A 20,731-nucleotide genomic window follows, 5' to 3' on the forward strand; every position below is an offset into this window, starting at 1 on the left:
GGAACCTCCTTTTGAATGTGTGTTTTGCTGTATGTGAATGGAGCCCAGCCCAGGGACCTGCCTTTGTTGTTGCTTCAGCATCAGCCTAATATTTGGCAGCCTCCACCCTCTTTGCCAGTTCTTACCCCTTTGGTCACCTGTCTGTCATTGCTCGTTGACTCTGGAGGAGTAAAGTCCAATAGCTGAGTATACTTTGATGGCAAGGGATGAGAGGTGTGTAGGCTTTGTCCAGAAGGGTACTGTCATGTCTTAGATTGGAGCACTGTCTTACAACTGCTGCTTCCTACTCACTTCTCTAAGGCCGTAGCACCAGATAAAAATCTTTGATGCCTGACCAGTGTCTTCAGGGTGGTTCCAGGAGGTGAGAAGATGTTGCCTGTGTAGTGAACAATAAGGTAGAAAGACAATGTGGCACAGTGGTTACGAGTGTGAAGTTTGGAGTCAGAAAGACCTCTGTGTAAAACCTAGCTATACCACTCACTAGCTATGATACCATGGGCTGGTTAAACTGGGCCTCATCTTCTTCATTCCTAATAAGGCCATGATAATACCTGTCACTGGTTATTGTGAAGAGATAAGTATGATACCCTCTGTAGAACACCTAGGTCAGTGCCAGGCACAGAGCTGATGCCCAGTAAATGTCAGCTAATGTGTTGATGATGCATTCCTTGAAATATCTTTTACCCTGCAGGTCGCCAGCTTGTTTTAGAAACTCTTTATGCTTTGACATCAAGCACAAAAATAATCAAAGAAGCAATGGCAAAAGGTAACGTATAGAGTGCTTTCTCATCCAGTCATGCTCAAAGTAAGTGAAGCTTATTTTGAACTGTTTTGTGTAGTCTGCTAAACTAGAAAAAGGCTTTGTAAGGCTTATAATTAAAACAAACAAACAAACTGCATTAAGTTGACATAAAGTTGAAAATGAATTCAGCTGATCAGAAAAGTCATAGATTCTTTATAGTATAAGTGCTAATTCTTTTTTTCCTTCATAGGAGCTTTGATTTACTTACTAGATATGTTCTGCAATTCAACACATCCACAGGTTCGAGCCCAAACAGCGGAACTTTTTGCTAAAATGACCGCAGACAAACTAATAGGTCCAAAGGTGAGCACAAAATAGGTCCTTAGAAAGAAATTATTTAAGCTCTGTTACTTTGATATTGATTTCATGAAGTTTACCAAAGTCTGATGGTGAGGATAAGGACATGATTTGATGTGAAAGTTGGAAGATTGACGTACTTGAAATTGTTGCTCTATATTACTACTTTGAGAAAAATTATAGTTGGAGAAGCCTGTATTGGAATTGAGAAGTCTTAAGACGGTGTTTGGATTATGGTGTTAAACTGTTTACCTTCCTTGAAGAAAGAACAAAAGTATGTGTTAAGTTTTGACAGAAGATAATTAGGTTAGACTTTGACACTGTGAGGATTGGCCCGTGGAAGCAGCTAGTGAAGGGGAGATGGTGATCTGTGTTCTTACGCACCCCACGCCTTTGTTAGTAAGGATACACCACTTTGGGAAGTAAGTCCACACAGGCACGTGAGTGTAACAGCCTCTCCATTCCGCAAGGAGATCTTTCGTCCAGAATCTGGAGATGACCAGATGCTCTTTGGAAACATAGTCCCGTTTGTAGACCAGGAACGTGTTAAAACAGTACTTCTAAGTAGAATTCCATCCAGACACAGGTGTAGTCAGTCTCCTATTATTAACTCAGTTTCAGCAGAAGTAGTGCTCACTGAAGCATTCATTGTGCTAGCGCTTGAAGCAGCACCTCAGAGAAATGTGTCAGGACTCAGAGGCTTCCCGAGCCCCCACTTCCAGAGTCGATTTTACATCAGTAAAACAATCTGGAGGGGTGCCTGGGTGGCTCAGTCGTTAAGTGTCTGCCTTAGGCTCAGGTCATGATCCCAGGGTCCTGGGATTAGACCCCGCATTGGGCTCCCTGCTCTGCGGGAAGCCTGCTTCTCCCTCTCGCACTCCCCCTGCTTGTGTTCCCTCTCTCGCTGTCTCTCTCTCTCTGTCAAGTAAGTAAATAAAATCTTTAATTGAAAAAACAAAAAAAAACAATCTGGATTTAGGTTTTTTTCCTTGTCTCATCTCTAGATCTGGATATTGAGAATGTGACATAGGCCCTGAAACAATTTTACTTTGGGAATAAAGTTAACAGTCTGTCATCACAAGGGTTGATGAGGGAGAGTACATTTGAATGTCTGTAGAAAGGGTCCATAAAAGTATGAATATTGATATTTAATATTGAGTTCTCTTAAAGCTAGAGTTGGGTACCCATAGTTGTAATATTCAATATTACATGATTTAGATAATGTTTTAGCTGTTTAAACATGTACTGGAGTTGACTTCGAGCTCTTTAGTAATTTTTGTCCTTCAAAATACATGAGGGACAAATTTTATCAAGGTGACTATATTTACAGTTAAATTATTTGTATAAGAACAGCACAAGTACTGGCTCCTTTATTGAATGGTTTGCAGGAAGATATTTTAGAACTGGGATCAGTAAACTTTTTTTCCCTTTTTTGATAACAGCTTTATTGAGATATAATTGACATAGCATACAGTTCACACATGTAAAGTGAACAATTCATTGGTTTTATTATATCCAAAGGTTGGGTAACCACTGTCAGTTTTCATCAATCCAGGGAAAAAAACTGTTCCCTTTAGAGGTCACTCCCTATTCCCCTCTTCTAGCACCTGGCAGCCACTAACTTACATTCTAGATTTGTCTTTTCTGGGCAGTTCATATGAATGAAATCATACAATATGTGTTCTCTGTGACTGGGTTCTGTCACTTAGCATGTTTTCAAGGTTATTCCATACTGTTGCGGGGCGCCTGGGTGGCTCAGTCGTTAAGCGTCTGCCTTCGGCTCGGGTCATGATCCCGGGGTCCTGGGATCGAGTCCCGCATCGGGCTCCCTGCTCTGCGGGAAGCCTGCTTCTCCCTCTCCCACTCCCCCTGCTTGTGCTCCTGCTCTCGCTATCTCTCTGTCAAATAAATATTAATAAAAAAAAGTTATTCCATACTGTTGCAAGTATCAATACTTCATTCTTTTTTTTTTTTTTTATTTTAAAAGATTTTATTTATTTATTTGAGACAGAGAGAATGAGAGAGACAGAGAGCACATGAGAGAGGGGAGGGTCAGAGGGAGAAGCAGGCTCCCTGCTGAGCAGGGAGCCCGATGCGGGACTCGATCCAGGGACTCCAGGATCATGACCTGAGCCGAAGGCAGTCGCTTAACCAACTGAGCCACCCAGGCGCCCCAATACTTGATTCTTTTTATTGCCAAATAATATTCCCTTGTATAGATACACTGCATTTGCTTTTCCATTTATCAGTTGATGGGCATGGGACTTGTTCCTACTTTTTGGCTGTTCTGAATAGTGCAGCTGTGAACATTTGTGTATAAGTTTTCATGTGGATATGTCTTTTATTTCTGTGAGAGTAGAATTTCTGGATCAGAGGGTACTATTTAACGTTTTGAGGAATTGTCATACTGTTTTCCAAAATGGCTGCACCATTTTACAATCCCACCAGCAGTTTCTGAGGATTCTAATTTCTCCACAGCCTCTCTAACACTTGTTATTAGATAATCTATTTTGATTATAGCCATCCTAGTGGGTGTGAAATGGTATCTCATGGTTTTGATTTGCATTTCCTTGGTGACTAATGATGTTGAGTATCTATTCATATGCTTATTGGCCATTTGTACATTTTCTAAAAGAAAAATGTGTATTTGCATCTTTTTCTTATTCTTTAATTGGGTTATCTTTTTACTATTGAGTTGTAATTGTTTGGATACCAGTCCCTTATCCAATACATGATTTGTAAATATTTTCTCTCATTCTATGAATGTCATTCTATTTTTTTTATGGTGTCTTTTGAAGCACAAATTTTTTTTTTTTTAAAGATTTATTTATTTGTGAGAGGGAGCGTGAGGGGGAGGGGCAGAGGGAGAGAGAGAGAGAGAAACCCCCAGCAGGCTCTTAACCCAACATGGAGCCTGACACAGGGTTCGATCTCATGACTCTGAGATCACAACCTGAGCCGAAACCAAGAGTCAGACGCTTAACTGACTGTGCCACCCAGGTGCCCCATTGTACAAAATTTTTAAATTTTGATGAAGCTCAGTCTGGTTTTTTTGTTGCTGTTGTAGCTTGTGCTTTTTATCTCATATCTAAAAACCACTGCCTAATCCGAGGTTACAAAGAGCTATGCCTATGTGTCCTTCTACTAGAGTTTTATAGTTTTAGCTCTGGGATTTACATCCTAGATCCATTTGAGTTAATTTTCATACATGATGTGACATGGGGGTGGGACCAGTAAACTTTTTCTATAAAGGAAAAAATATAGTAAATATTTTATCCTTTTTGGGTCATCTGATTTTTTTCACAAATACTCAGCTCTGCCATCATAACAGGAAAGCAGCCGTAGATAGTAACTGCGTAAATGGTCATGGCAGTGTTTCCGTAAAACTTTGTATACAAAAACAGGTGGCAGGCCAAGTTTGGCTCCTGGTGTACCAACTCCTGTTCTTGAATAACTGAGTAGCCTGGACATAACTCTGAAGAATTTGCATTATATAAATTGTTTTACTTAAATATTTAATGATATTAGTGAGTGATCACTTCCTGTTTGAATTCTCTCATGACCAAGAAAAGTTAAATACTTCCTATTTTGTGAATGCTGTCTATTACGTAACTGACGTAACTTCCTTTAGTTCATTGGCTGCTCAGGAAGTTCAGAACTAAATTTGTAGTATATCACCATCAATTATGTAAAGGTTTTGATGTTTCCTTTGTGTACTGACTTTATATTACTCTTCGTTCAAATAAGTTTTTGACTATCTGCTACATGCCAAGGGCTGAAAATACAAGCAATGAGTGAGAAAGACTAGGTCAGGGAAGCTTTCCAGAAGATAAGTCTGAGGGGCAACTGGGTGGCTCAGTCAGTTAAGCATCTGCCTTTGGCTCAAGTCATGATCTTGGGGTCCTAGGGTCAAGCCCCGCGTCGGGCTCCCTGCTCAGTGGGGAGTCTGCTTCTCCCTCTCCCTCCATCCTTCCCCCTTGCTTGTGTTCACTCTCTCTCTCTCTCTCTTTCAAATAAATAAAATCTTCAAAAAAAAAAAAAAAAAGTTTGAGTACAGGCTCAAGGGATATGAAGGAGAGAAAATCATGTGAAGACCTCAGGAGAAAACTTAACTTCCCAACCTTCATTTTCCCTTTGTCTTTAGGCCTCCAACTAATTTTCAGTGTGTGTGTGTGTGTGTGTTGGATGCATTATTTTTACTGCCCCCCCCCCTTTTGTTTTAAGTAATCTCTACACCCAGTATGGGGCTTGAACTCAAGACTACGAGAGCAAGAGTTGCATGTTCTATTGACTGAGCCAGCCAGGCACCCCTGTGTTACTTTTAAAGCTGCATTTTAAGTCCTTTTTGGAAAAAGGCACAGTATAATATAAAACACAGTATAGCAAAATAAATGCACTTGAAAGGCACAAAGGCACCTTGAGAAAAATTTGTTTGCAAGGGCAGGCGGCATGGGGGAGAGTTGGAGGTTCAGGCCAACCAAGGATATTCTGGGAAGAAGAAATAGTGTGTGCAAGGCATGATCTAGCAAGGTGCGCTCTGGACAGTATATGCATCAGCAATATTGAATTTCTTCAGGGGTCTTAAATTTGAAGAAGAGAGAAGAAATGAAACTGGATAGGTACGTAAGAGCGGGTCATATGAGTCTTGTTAAAGTTACCTTTGCATAAACCAAGGTTGAATCTCTTCTCCCACTCCAGGCGGTTTGGATAATAGTTAAGGCCCAAATCAGCCATACCACAAATACATCAATATTCCATCCTAGAGAAATACAAAGCTCACCAAACACTGAGCTGTCCAATAGGTCTTTTTTGTTTCTCAAACCCCCTCATATAGGTCCGCATTACATTAATGAAATTTCTGCCAAGCGTTTTTATGGATGCCATGAGAGACAACCCTGAAGCTGCTGTACATATTTTTGAAGGAACTCATGAAAATCCCGAGTTGATTTGGAATGATAGCTCCAGAGATAAAGTGTCTGCAACAGTTAGAGAAATGATGCTAGAGTAAGTAAAGCATTCGGGTAAATCACCAAAAAGGACAGATGTTTTCCACATCTTCCATCACCTCTCTAATATTTATTGTAAAGGTTAATGAAAGTGTATTTTGTGACTGATATTTGATATATTTCCCCCTCCTTTTTTTCCCCCCCAAGGCACTTTAAAAATCAGCAAGACAACCCTGATGTAAATTGGAAGGTAAAACATACTTTTATTCAGAGGAAGGAATTCTACATTTTACTGTATTTTTTGTTGATTTGTTGTTTTTTAATTCCTACTGAGTCGGTTTAATGACTATTAGATATTTCGTCATTAAGACATTTAAATATTCCCCTGGAAAACAAGGTTTTAAATTTAAAAATAGGGATATTCACTTTTTAAGTAACCAATCAAAGCACCTTTTTTGAATTTTATTAAGGGAAATAAAACTTATGGTAATTATAATTTGATTATATTAATAACCATTAATGGGATTTGCATTTTTTGTGTCACGTAGGACTAATGCCTAAGTGACTTGACTATGATTCTTTCTTTCTTTAAAGTTGCCTGACGATTTTGCTGTGGTGTTTGGAGAAGCAGAGGGTGAACTTGCTGTTGGAGGAGTTTTCTTGAGAATCTTTATTGCACAACCAGCATGGGTTCTAAGGAAGCCCAGAGAATTTCTTATTGCACTATTAGAAAAATTAACTGAGTTCCTGGAGAAGAACAATCCACACGTAAGCTTCAGCCAGCAGCAAAACATTTCAGATAGTTTGCTAAATATACTGATGGTGTTTCTGTTAAAACACCATCCTCATTGACCATACATTAAGAATTGGCTACCTCTTTCAATATAGCGGCCACATTTAAATTCAAATATACGTATACATCTTTTTGGGGGCATTTCGAAAGTGAAACTCGTTAGCAAAAGAGTTATTTCTGAACCAAAGTTGGAGATGTCTATTTACAGAACGCTATTTCTTAACAACTGCAGAGGCTCTAAAAGAAGGTTTTTGCCACCCCATTTCCAATGACTACATAATTTTAAGGAGAAACCTAAATGTTCAGTGTTCCTCTGGAAGTGTGTTCTTCACTCAGCTTTCCATATATGACTGGGATGACCCTCATGAAAAAAGTTGACAGGAGAGTAGTAACTATATGAGTGAACCTAGAACCTGTGTTCAAAGCCAAAAGCTACTAGGGAAGCAGGAGTGAGAAAGTAGCCTTGGTCTTCATTTGCTGAGTCAGAAATCATGGTAGTATATAAAGTTTTGTTATTTAAACCTTTAGATTAAAAATAATTGAGGTACGTGACTGTTGTTATATTAAACAGGCTGGCTATGGGGGAAGGTGATAAAGAGCCCAGGCTGTGTTATTAGATGGTCCGGGACCCCAGCACCAGCTCCAGTACTGACTAACTCTGTGACCTTGAGCACTACTTCGTGGCTCTGCCTCATTTATAGATAGATCACAGCTCCTGTCCCTAAGGCTGAGGTTTTAATGAGTTTTGATCTATAGAGGGTCCTTAGCATAATGTCTGGCACATGTCAGGTACCTAGAAATTACTGGTTACTATCATTAGCTTAGCAGAACTTCAGAAAAAAAATTATTAGTTTACCAGATACTTGCATATGTCACTTTCCCCCCGTCATGTTTTCTCTTTACTAGGATTTTTACTATATACATAGTTTCCTTAAAAAAAATGAAATGATCAAAAAGCAGAAACTTAGGGGGAAAAAAAACCCCACAATATTTCGTTATATCACCGTTCTTTGTGGGCTCATTCCAATTTCCATGTTCATTTAAGATGCTGTGGTTGTGTATGTCTGCATATAATGGTGTAAGTTACAGGTCTTTGCCATCCACAACAGAAAGTGCCTTATGGCAGCCAGACCTGTTCAGTAGGATTTTTAATAGAACTGGGAAACACATTTCATGATTTCTGCATTCTCTTGAACTAGTGATGTTCCCTGATACTCATATTTCTATAACATTGACTAAAACTTTCTAGTAGTATCTTTTGGGAGATGATCTCTTAAACCTGCAACAGAAATGAGATATGACATGGCCCAATGAAAGGCTGCTTAGATTAGCATATGACATTCTTAAAGTCCTTGGAATTCATGCCTTTTCTCAAGATGGGAAGTTTGTTGTTTTCTTAGGATTTGTGAATCAATTTTCAAAAATCAGTGCTTAGAATTTACAGATCTCTAGGATAGAATATCACATAATTTCCAAGGATGTTTAGGACTTACTTTGTCAGTATTTTATAGTTTGTTGGTTTGTTTTACACCCTCCAGGGAGAAACTCTGGAAACTTTGACAATGGCCACAGTATGTCTCTTTAATGCACAGCCTCAGCTGGCTGACCAGGTCCCACCATTGGGCCACCTCCCCAAAGTGATCCAAGCAATGAATCATAGGAACAATGCCATTCCTAAGAGTGCCATCCGCGTTATCCATGCCCTGTCTGAAAATGAGGTATTTATGAATGCATTTAGTAGCTTATAATTCTGGAATTTACTTATGCTCCCCTCTTCCTGATTAATGCACATTGCAGTATAAATCCCCTCCCTACCATGTGCCTTTCTGCATATGAACCAACAGTATTGTAACAACTCTTAAACTAGTTCAAATGGTATAATTAATAGGAGACTGAATTTGAATTCATTATTAAACTTGAGCTGAATGGAGGTTTTTCATATATTTTTTGTATTGTGCTAAATGAAATACTGCTGTTCTACAAATAACGTTCTTTTTTTTTGCGGGGGGGGGCCACTTAGCTATGTGTTCGAGCCATGGCATCTTTAGATACCATTGGCCCGCTGATGAATGGAATGAAAAAGCGACCAGATACTGTTGGTCTAGCCTGTGAAGCAATTAATCGAATGTTTCAGAAGGAGCAGAGTGAATTAGTGGCACAAGTAAGTGACTTTCTAGATTCAGTACTATTTTAGGAAAACAAACATGCCAAGTGAATAGACTTAGCACTGATTTGGTTTCTCTGACTTAAGTTTAATAGGGAGATAACTTGTGGGTTTGTGCATACATGATTTTATATTTTATACACACATACACAGGCACATACATATATATATGTGTATATGTTATATATACACACATATACGTACATTCATACACACACTGATAAAGGTGGACCAACTGTCAAAAATCTTACCAACTTCAGGGCGCCTGGGTGGCTCAGTCGGTTAAGCGTCCAACTCATGATTTTGGTTCAGGTCATTATCTCAGGGTGGTGAGATTGAGCCCCATGTCGGGCTTTGGGCTGAGTGTGGAGCCTGCTTGAGATCTCTCTCTCCCTCTCTTCCTCTGCCTCTCCCAGCCCTCTTGTTCCTGTGCTCTCTTTCAAAAAAAAAAAAAATAATAATTTCAAAAATGTTTAAATTTTAAATTTTGGTTTTCTGCTAAGCATTTATTCTTAGCTTGCTTTGTAAAATTTACTTCCTGCTCTTTGGAAAGACTCACTCTGTTTATTGATGCCTTCATTTCTTAAGTCATGTTTAAGAAATATGCCAAGATACTGTCTTTTTCAAAGAGACTACCCTCCCACCTAATGTAAATAGGACTTGGTGGATACCAATGTAGAGTAGACAGACCCTAAAGGAACAAAAACCATTGCAAAAGTGATCTTTCTAAAATACAACTCTTAAATATAACTGGGTCACTGTTCATCTTAAAAACTTTTCATTGGTTTCCCATTACCGCCAGATGACAAAGTGACAGTTGACATCCTTAGCCTCAGTACAAGGCCCTGCATCTTTATATCTGGCCCTCCAATTCTCCTGGCCCCTGTTCCTCTCCCATTCTCTATCCCCACCCACCACTTGCCCCTCTTTTAGGCAGGTTAGAAGTACTGGGTACCTCTCAAAGAAGTAACCGGATGCTCTGAAGTTCAAACTTAAAATTGGCTTGGAGGGGGTTGTACTACCGACTTGATGGTCCTGTGACCTCAGGCATGACACATAAACTTAACAACATTCAGATTCCTCATCTGTGGAATAGTTCTGATTCCTCACGGGGTTGTTAGGAGAATGGTATCTATAAAGGGAGGTACACTCACTAAATGTTAGTTACTTCCACCTCTTCCCTTTGAGCTTCAGGGTGGGTAGTGAAAATTGTGTGATACCTGAGTATTATCTAACTTTTATTAGGCTGATGGGAAATGTGTGGTGAATGCAAAGGTTGATGTTTTAAGAAGACATGAAAAAAAATATTAAGATACTTCAAATTTTGTGCCCATTTGTGTGGTTGTGATTAGAAGCAGCAGCCCAGTATAGTGGCTAAAGGTCATGTTCAGCACTTTGTGGGCCTACATACAGATTCCATCACTGTCTGTGACTATCAGGTTTTACTCTCTAGGTGATGATTTTTCCATCAGTAGTAACCATAGTGGCTGCGTCATTACATGTTGTGGGGATTAAGTAAAATAATCAGTCTGCAGCATTTAGAACAGTTGAACGGCATGGAATAAAATCCCATTAAGTAAGAGTGTCCTTATCATTAGATCTATAAAAGAAATCTTTATCTGCATTAAAATGAAAGAAAGGAGTTTGTCTTCTTCCAGGTATGGGTCTGGGGTGAAATTGTTTCTTCAGTGAATTTTTTTCAGCATATTTATATATGCTTAATATTTTCTTTTAGGCCCTGAAAGTAGATTTGGTCCCATACCTCTTAAAATTACTCGAAGGCATTGGCCTTGAAAATCTCGACAGCCCAGCAGCCACTAAGGCTCAGATTGTTAAAGCTCTCAAGGCCATGACTCGAAGCCTGCAGCATGGAGAACAGGTGAGTCTGCACAGGGGTGACTTCAGTTTGCTGGGTACAGTAGGGTAGTCGCCGAGCCAAGGGTCTTGGCCATGGATGATCATTGCACCTCTCCTCATAGACTCAAATAGTCACTTAGCGGGGGGGGGTCTTTTTTTGAATACTGATAGCATGTTGTACATTTCAAGAAGAAAAATGCTGGAATTCTTCAGCATAGAAGAATATTGAGCATTTAGTGCTGGTTAAGGTTAATGTTTAGTTCTAGGATTTATTGCTGGGTAGTGATAACCACATTCATTAATCCCATAATGCCATTTCCGAATGCCATTTTAGTTTTATCCTCTTTTTTTGTTAATACTGTGTCAGTCGCATGCATATGCTGACTTCCAGCTGGCCCAGTAATTTAATTTTCCTCTTTGGCTTCATTCTTATTGTTGCTTCTGAGGAGTTCCTCATTCAGTGTTATCATCCAGCATTATCTACTAATGCTCTCTTGCTCTGTTTTTTTTTTTTTAAATTCAGGTGAAATTTACACAACATGAGATTAACCATTTTAAAGTGAACAATTAGTGTTTTGCGTATTAACATTGTTGTGCCACCACCACCCTATCTAGTTCTAAAACATTTTATCACCCCAAAAGGAACCTCTATACCCATTAAGCAGTTCCTCCCCATTTCTCCCTCCCCCCAGCCTCTGGTGAGCACCACTTTGTTTCCTGTGAATTCACCTATTCTGGATATTTCGTATAAATGGAACCATATAGAATATGACCTTTTGTGTCTGGTGTCTGTCATTTAGCATGTTTTCAAGGTTCATCATGTTAATAGCATGTATCAATGCTTCATTCCTTTTTATGGCTGAAATATTCCTATATGTATATGCCACAATTCGTTTATCCATTCATCTGGTGATAGACATTTGGTGTTTTTTGTTTTTTGTTTTTAAGGATTTTATTTATTTGAGAGAGAGAATGAGATAGAGAGCATGAGGGGGGGAGGGTCAGAGAGAGAGGCAGACTCCCTGTTGAGCAGGGAGCCCGACGTGGGACTCAATCCCGGGACTCCAGGATCATGACCTGAGCCGAAGGCAGTCGCTTAACCAACTGAGCCACCCGGGCGCCCCGTTTTTTGTTTTTTTTTTTAAGATTTTATTTATTTGTCAGAAAGCGAGAACACAGGCAGGGGGGAACGGCAGGCAGAGGGAGAGGGAGAAGCAGGCTCCCTGCTGAGCAAGGAACCCGATGCGGGACTCGATCCCAGGACCCTGGGATCATGACCTGAGCTGAAGGCAGACGCTTAACCGACTGAGCCACCCAGGCGCCCCAAGACATTTGGACTGTTACTCCCTACTAATGTTCTTTCGTAGGTTTAAATTGTCTTTTAGTGATTCCACTGTGTTTGTGTAGAGTCTCACTAAAGAAACATTTGTTATGCCATTGTCCATTCTATCCGTATCACCATTTGAACATTTTAAAATAATATTAAAGAAGAGAGACCACATATCGTGCTGCAGTCATCAGCTATATGTTTAGAAGTATTTGGGTTTTTTTTTTCCCGTGGGCGTTCTGAACTTGCCAAGCAGAGGCACTCCTGTGTACCATGTACAGGCAGCTGTCTTACCCTCGACCTGCCTCAGGATTTCTGTTGATGAAATTAGCCAAGTAACCCTGACACCCATCTTCCAGTCTCAAGAGGAGGAAACAGGTGTGATAATTTTCAAAATAGCAGCTCCTCCACCACCTTCACAAGTAATTACTTCCAGTGGTGCCTCCAAGCTCAAGACAGGGAGTCTCTTGGACTCGCATGGCCCTGTGTGTATCTCTACTCTGTTGCCTGCCACCAAATTATCTGGTGCTGGCTGTCTCCCCCACTAGGACTAGACTATAAGCACTTCAGAGACAGGCTGTCTTTCTCCTCTTTGTGTCCATTGTGCCTCCACATAAGGAGGGAGGTACCCAATAAATATTTGATCTGAATGTTAATATGCAAAAGACAGCCTCTGAGTTTTTTAATATGTATCACACAGAAATATGTCCTTCATCTTAGTCCATTACACTCTACACACATATTTTATACTCCTATATATACATACATACATCACAGGTAGTATTTACCCATTTTACATGTGATACTCTGGTGCTTTCTGTATTAAACTGTTAATCTCAAGCATGCTGATCACAATCCTCTTAATCGATTTCATAAACTTCTAACAGGTCACAACCCATAATTTGAAAGACTGCTTTAAGTTTTAGTTTGAGTTTGTAGCATCTTCTCCCCAGACCCCTTCCTTGGGAATACTTCATGAGCTCATGACACACTCTCAGCCAGTTTTTAGTATCACAAGAAAGTCTTCGTGCCCAACTTAGAAACAAGCCAGTAAATTATAGGTTCAAATACCAGCGTCCAACTCTAGAGGGAAGATTGACTTCTTAGGAACTTCTTTGGGTCTGGTTTAAGGAGATGTGCCTCTTCCAGTACCTGGTATAGAGTGATGAATGCTAGGTCTCGCTCCATCTTTGGATCTTTCCTCAGCTGACCTTCCTTTTGTCTTGGAAGTTTGCTTTTTCTCTTTAGTTCTGTCTTCCAGTACCCAGTCCCTATTAATTAATTTGTGCTCAAAGAGTTTGCTTTACTTCCCTAGGTGAATGAAATCTTGTCTCGTTCTTCAGTCTGGAGTGCCTTCAAAGATCAGAAACATGATTTGTTTATTTCTGAGTCACAAACAGCAGGATACCTCACAGGTAAACCGCACCTAATTGGTTACTCTAAGACATAGGGCACAGCCACTTGAACCTTCCTTTTGTCCTGACTAGACTGAATGTAGCACTTAGAGTTTCTTCCTAGGCTGCTAGCCACCTGTCTTGGGGATGCTGCGGGTGTGCGGTGGACCTCTGGGGTTAGCCCTGGACAGATGTCAACTGCTGTTGTGTTGAATGTGTGCTGACTGAAACGTGGACCTTGGTCAGTTGTAACCCAATTAATTCATGGTGTCATAGGTTACATTTGGAGCATGATATTAAAATGTTTATCTTGAGCATGTAAAAAGTATAGAGAAATATCTACTCAGAAGTATCAGTATCAGAAACATGGTAGCATCGTTCCATTTCTGCCAGAGTAACAGTTTGAAACTCCAAATATGTACATTCATCTGTGAAATACTTTCCTTCTAAGTTTCTAGTGGTGATTCTGTAGTTTTACAAAATATTTACAGTTTGTCCTCTCAAGGGAAGAAATATGTGGGTACCATAAAGGAAAAGACATTTTATTGTGTAAGGATCAAAAGATCATAACATTTTTGAAGTTCAGGACATTTGTCCATTTGACACACTAATTGCATAACAGTTTTGGAATATTTGTTTTCATACTGGCTTCTATTTAAAAAGAAAATCGTACCATTTTATTGCTATATCTGAAGATGAAATATAGTCTCTGGTATAAAAGTTTTCAGTTAGAAATTAACCTTAAGAATAATAGGTGGTTTTTGCTATCTGCTTGTGTATAGTATGTATATATATATATATATAAAGTCAGCTCTGCATCCTCCTCTAACCAGAGAGGATGTGGGTAGACTGAGAGGAAAAAAAATAGTACCCACTGGTTTGCATGCCAGTGTAATTGTTTTAGTAATCCTGATCACTAGTATAGAAGTTTATAAATCAGGAAGACTAAATCTTGAGTATTTAAAAATGGCAACTTTAGAAAACATTTTGCTTGTTTTTAATTTTAGTCTCAATTGTGACACTACTGCTTTTTTCTTCACTATGACCACTTTCATTTGAATCCACTAAAATGTATAAGCAGAGCCCTAACATTTATAAACACACGGTGCTTTGATTGCCAGCCCTGGGTGTACATGAATGAAGAGCAGTGTCATAGGTCTCACTTCTAACTTTTCCGTTCCCTGTCCTGTGATTTCTATGGAGAGAAATACCGAGAAAATGGTCTTTGTTTATCTCCTATCTCTCTTTCAAATTTGAAGTAAAGTTGTAGCTTCTAAGTAAGAGTATGTTCTCTTAACAGGCACACTAAAAACTTTCTCTCTTTAGACTCTTCCCAGAAGTTTACATAATACCACCTCTTTGTGGCATTACATTCATTACTTTGTATCTAAGGATGTTGTGACTGGAAAATCTGCCTGATTTTTTTCCAGCTAAAAATAACTACTCATTTAAAGTTTGGCCCTGAAGATTAATAAGATGTAGATTATAAGCTTCCCTACAGGGAGACCTCTTTTTTTTTTTTTTAAGATTTTATTTATTTATTTGACAGAGAGGTAAAGAGCACAAGTAGGCAGAGCAGCAGGCAGACAGAGGGAGAGGGAGAAGCAGGCTCCCGGCTGAGCAGGGAGCCCCATGCGGCGCTCGATCCCAGGACCCTGGGATCGACCTGAGCCGAAGGCAGACAATTAACCGACTAAGCCACCCAGGCACCCTTGGGGAGACCTCTTCTAATTTGTTGTGATCTCCGTTGTGCTTGGTGTTCATTGACTTGACTTAATAGAGTAAAAGACTTGAGATGGTACTTGACTTACTAACAGGATGTGGGCCGAAAGGGTCTGCGGTTAGAATATGGAAGAGATAGGGATTTATCTTCAGGGACCTAGGTTTCCTTTAGAAATCTTTGGATCCTCACCCCATCAAATTTGCTAAAACTAGAGAAAAAAAGTACAGGGATTAAAAAGATTCCTATCTGTGCCTTTCCTTCTACTTGGATCCCTGGGGTGGCTTCTGAGTAAGGTGTGAGAAGAGCTATGATGAGCTGTAGGGAGGTAAGAGGGTTGGGGAGGAAGAAGAACTGGGGTCACAAATTTTTTCACATCCTCCTTTGGGCCCACTCAAGGGGCAGCAGGTTCTGTATAAAGCCGGTCAAAGGGGCAAAGGTATAAATCCCAACTCAGAGATGGACTGGTGTTACTGTGGCCATTCCAAAGGCCCTCCTGAAGCCTGCCATCCACACGGGACAGTCTGGAATAGCTCTGAACTGTGTTGGCCCCCAGATTGTCCCAGTTCTTAGCACATCACCAATCTGGGATATTCTTTTGGTGAGATGTTTGAAAAGAATTTTCCCATCAGTTCCAGACTTTTTTGAAAGGACTGTTTAAAGAGTCAGAGCACTACCACTTGAGTTGTTGTCTGCTCATTGTTTAGATTGCCAAATGTGATGAATGCTAGGTCTCACTCCCTTCCTGTGTTTGAGTTTTTCCGTGGGTGCTTTGTATTGTGTGTCATGTGTTTGCTAAAGGGACAAGTTCTTCTAATAATGGTAAAATCGCGTGTATAACTCCGTGGAATGTATACAGTGGTGTGTTGAGTTGGAACTTTAATCAATTAGGATTTACCCCACCCTACCCTCGGTCTTGAGAGGATTCTCATGGTGGCCAGCCCCTCTCTAATCAGTGTGCAAATGAAGTAAGGCACTATGAGAACACACTCCACTAGCCCTTTTTCTAAAATACCTGTGGGTGAGTTTGGCAAGTAAGTGGATTTTGCGTAGGAGATGGGAAAAGATAAATGAAAGTTAATGACTATTTCAAAGTAGGATAAGAAGAAAAAAAATCATTTATGAATGATTTTTCTTCACCCTGGCTGCTGAGCAGATACCATTCAGTCACACGCTCAGGATTGGGGTTATAAATAAAGTGTCCTAGGCAGGATTACTCATTGTTGATGAATTGAGATGAGACCGCCTGGTTCCATAGGCTCTCTAGCCTGGCATACTTGTTTTGTTTTATGATTAACACTTAATCTGAAAGTGTCTCTGAGATTTTACCCATGATGCAGAAAAGCTGTGGTTGCCTGTGGGCCCTGTTACTTAGCTGTTTATTAGGTTCTAGAAGAGCTGGGTACTGACAAGCTCAAGGCCCTATAAAAATAATTTGGTAGTGAAAATCCTCAATTTACCTCACTCATAAAATCAGAATAGGGAAGGAAGGAACAACAGGGAAAGGAAGAGAAGCAGACCAAGGTAAACATGCTTGTAGAAGTCGGAAATGAAGATGAAGAACTTTGTATACGTACACAAGACATGTACACACATACATTTATATTTAATTGGAATTGGAGACGAAGAGCTTTATACATACACACACCTGTATATATTTATATTATATTTAATTAGAGGCATGTGGAATAGTTCACTTGGCTTCCTAAGGTCATTAAAGGGAGAGAGGGTGCAGTTCTTGGGTCTCTCCTCAAACCAGTCTGTCCATTCTTTACAGAGTCGGGGCTTTTTTTTTTACCTTGTGTTTTTCTTTTTACACCTGTCCCAAGACTACACAGTGTGAGCGATGTTAGGAAAGATTCCCTAAGGTCGTCAGTTTATCATAGGTCACTGACTGCTAAGGCAGAGCTTCCTCCTTGTTATTTCCCTGCTGAGAAGCCCATGTTCATTTTTACCAAAGCCCATGCTCTTTCCACTACTCTGTAACTGCAGCCAGTTCTATTTTGTGGGATTCTTCGTTAATTGTCCATCTTTTCTCGTTCTTAAGTCTAGCAGCCTGGCACAATGTTGCCGCCTGCCGCATTTCTGGCAGCCCCTACTCTGTCCTCCCATCTTTCTCTGGAGAACACAACTGCTCTGTCCCATCCTAATGACTAGACTGTACCTTCTGGCCCCTGGAAACCAGACGTGGTCTAAAGGAGAGGGCAGAGGTGTGAGGAAAAGAGCATTTCAGACTTTATGTACAGAAATGTCCAGGAATTGGTTTGCCCTTCCTAAAGCAGCAAATGGTGGGGCTAGAATTTGGTTTCTTGTGGATGATCCTTCTAGGCCCATCATTTCACAATTTAATTTTAGCCCAGAGGTTCCCAGACTTTCTCAGTTCATGGTGCCCTTAATATCTTTGTGATTTTTTTTTTTCAATCTACCCTTAGGCCAAAAGAAATAACTCAATGGTTAAGTTTAAGTATTAGGTCCAAACAACTTGAAAGTGGTTGTGTGATGTCCAATAAATGTTGCTATGTTTCTCTCCAATTTAAAATATCTAGCAGCACCCCTATGAATTTGTCCCAGGGTGCCTCAGCACACAGTTTGAGAACAGTAGCCTTAGTCTATTTTCTATGTAGCATTCATGATTTGGTCTCGTAATCTACTCATTTGACGTGAACCAAGTTGAGTCCACAGTTGGAAGTGCTTGGGAACTTTACCGATGCCGGGTGTTTGGGGCTCTGTTCTTCAGGCTTCTATCTTTGGTGAGACCTACGTAATAGTTCTGTGGTAATCTTGCTGCTGCCTAAGGTTCAAAGAGTGATAGGTCGGTGCGAAGTGACGGTAACAGCGGGCGCTGTAGCTCTGCACTGCCCCGTTAGAGGGGGTGGGTTGCCCCAGTGGTCTTCTCCTGGGCAGTCTAGGGACGGCCTGGCACCCTGATGGGCAGGAGGCAGGAGGTGACAGATGCGGGCCTTACAGTTTCTTAAAAAGGGAAAATCCCTTTTCCACATTTTATTAGTTCAGGGTTCCGAGTGCCTCGGCCCTCTGGTTGGCATGTGACAGCTGACGCAGGCTGAAGTGTCTCTGGCTGTGCAATTACATGCTAGATGCAGTGTTTGCTCAGGGATGCGAGCCATTCCACATCCTCGGTACAAGTGCTTGTAAGGTGAACAAGATGAACCTGAATTGTGCCCCTGTTGTCCTGCATTAGTCCCTGTTATGCCTTAGCCTTCATCAAACTGCTCTGCTGTTTGCACTTCCTTTTAACTTCCCTTGCTGCTTATATTTCTTTTTTCCCCTCAGGTATCTCTCCTTCCCTTCTAACTGGCAGCAGCCCCCTTCACCTCAGGAGCGGGCTTTAGATCCGCTCTGCCAGGCAGCTTGCTAACTTCTGTGTAGCTCTCTGAAGCAGGTAGAGAACCATTTTGCTAAATGCATGCCGCTTCCACTGCCTTTCTAGTTCTAACCCTCTGATGTTCCTTAGCCGTTTGCCTTATTTCCTACGGTTTCAGCTAAAAGTATTGCTCAGTTGGTGGTATTACACTACAATGTCTCTCGCAAGTACTCTGTACGGTTTGTGCAGTGCTTCTGGGATGTAATTGTCTCTGCAGTGTTTAAGATAAACTGGAGGGCTAAAGCCATTACAGAGAATGCTCATAGGACACATCTTGATAAATGCTGGCATACGTAGCATTTCCATGCACTGGAGATGGTTAGAATCAAGGAAGACCTAGAAAACGAAAATACCGATACCTTTTCCCCTAGCATTATTATTTTGACCTATGACAGATGTCCAGAGCTTCCCTTTTTTAGAGATGTTGGTGTAGCAGCCCTGTTCATTTGGTGTTACTTGTTACGATAGCATTTCTTTGCACCAAATGAAAGTTGGTTACCTTGAATGTTGATAAAGTGTTTTTCTTGGGCATTTCATCAAGTATAACTTTTGGATGGGCTGACTGAGTATAGAGTTTCTTTCCTCTACTTGTTTCCCCCCCCCTTTTTATTTCTTTCCCATTTGACATAGCTATCCTTCAGTGCCCAGGATTTTTTGAAACATTAAAGTCCCAGAATTGAGAAGGGACAGTTTCCCATGTTTCCACACCAGTGTGACTGTCCAGCCTCAATTTTGAAATAATTTTTAACTTTGTCACCTAGTAAAGCCATACCTTGCAAATGGCCCTGTGTAGCTGTGAGTTAAGATGTGATAAGGTCCTTGACTAGCTTCTGACGTTTTTTAGAAAGGTCCGTGTCTTCCCGTGGCTCTGCTCTCTAGAAGGTGTGGTTTTCCTTTCTCTCTTGCAGGACCTGGAGTTGCTGGCTACCTTACTGCAGGGACATCCTCGTCAGTCATGTCTAACCTGCCGCCTCCCGTAGACCACGAGGCAGGCGACCTTGGCTATCAGACTTGACAGATTTGTGAGAGACAATAAATGCTGAAAGGCCAGTGCCCGGTCCACATTCCTCCAGCTGATACGTTGAAGCAAACTCTTACTGCCTTTCTCCTGGTTTCATGACAGTATTATTCCTTTTTCTATACAAATATTTTTATTTAGGAAAAAAAGTCAGTGATTCTAATTGTATCACATTGTAAGAAAGCACTCTGTGGATCAACCTAAGTGGGTACACAAGAATTTTTTTTTCTTGATGTATGTAAGCACATTCTGTTTCTTTATATCTGTTTACAAGACTGTGAATCAAGACAAAACTTTCTTCCTAGTTTTTATAATGTTTTTTTGAATTAGTGTGACTCTGGGGTTGAACTGCAATCTACAGAAATTGGACTAAAAGTCACTTATCCCCGGAAAAGGGTCTTTTCCTCTCCTGCATCGAGTCCACATGGCTGTCCTCCTCCACCGTCAAACACTATTAGGTTTTGTCCTTGCGCCTGTTCCCTGGTATCCTCTCCTCAATCATTAACCTTCTGAGAGCTCACAGTACACGTCGGTATGTATAACTGGCTTTACCAAACTGGATGAAAAAGGAGCTTGTGCAAAAAAATTTAAAAATTTAAAAACGGATGTCAAGATGTTATGTAAGAGATTAGTGTAATTGTGAAATGTTCTATACGTTATCAGATATATAAAGCTTTCTATATTGAATGTACATTATACAGATCATTCATATGTGTACATAAAATTTTAAAAATAAAGGGAATTGACTGCTTTGTTAATGAGATATATTTGTTCTAATTTAATTTTTCCCATGGAAGACCTCATATCTGTTCCTAAGACAGATTTGGTGGTAGGAATAAACACAGACTTCCCTTACATTCACTGCTCCTTGGACAGACAACTACACTGACACATCTGATCATTCCTAACGTCCTTTGTTAATATTTCAGCCACATCTTAATTTCCAGAAACATAGCATTTCATTTATTTTCTCTTAAGTAATTCAGGAGTGGGCCAGCCAATATATTAATACTCTAATGTGTGAGACACAT

The 20,731-nt window shown here is 40.4% G+C and overlaps 1 protein-coding gene across 3 annotated transcripts in view; it reads left to right on the forward strand.

Annotated features, from left to right (window-relative positions):
* The window catches only part of DNAJC13 (DnaJ heat shock protein family (Hsp40) member C13), a 123,716-nt gene extending 103,253 nt beyond the window's left edge, over positions 1-20,463 (forward strand). For 2 of the 3 annotated variants that reach the window (XM_081826275.1, XM_081826282.1), the window contains 10 exons: positions 692-766; positions 993-1,105; positions 5,934-6,103; positions 6,253-6,295; positions 6,640-6,813; positions 8,377-8,556; positions 8,859-8,999; positions 10,738-10,881; positions 13,502-13,601; positions 19,591-20,463. In XM_081826275.1, coding sequence (XP_081682401.1) covers positions 692-766; positions 993-1,105; positions 5,934-6,103; positions 6,253-6,295; positions 6,640-6,813; positions 8,377-8,556; positions 8,859-8,999; positions 10,738-10,881; positions 13,502-13,601; positions 19,591-19,697 — 1,247 coding nt within the window. In that variant the 3' untranslated portion in view covers positions 19,698-20,463. The remainder of the gene's footprint in view (positions 1-691; positions 767-992; positions 1,106-5,933; positions 6,104-6,252; positions 6,296-6,639; positions 6,814-8,376; positions 8,557-8,858; positions 9,000-10,737; positions 10,882-13,501; positions 13,602-19,590) is intronic. The other variant, XM_081826283.1, reaches the window with a different exon arrangement.
* Positions 20,464-20,731: the final 268 nt, after the last annotated feature.

This window comes from Leptonychotes weddellii, chromosome 1, assembly GCF_054177405.1.
Source record: "Leptonychotes weddellii isolate Sample4059 chromosome 1, ASM5417740v2, whole genome shotgun sequence".
NCBI classification, from domain to species: Eukaryota; Metazoa; Chordata; class Mammalia; order Carnivora; family Phocidae; genus Leptonychotes; species Leptonychotes weddellii.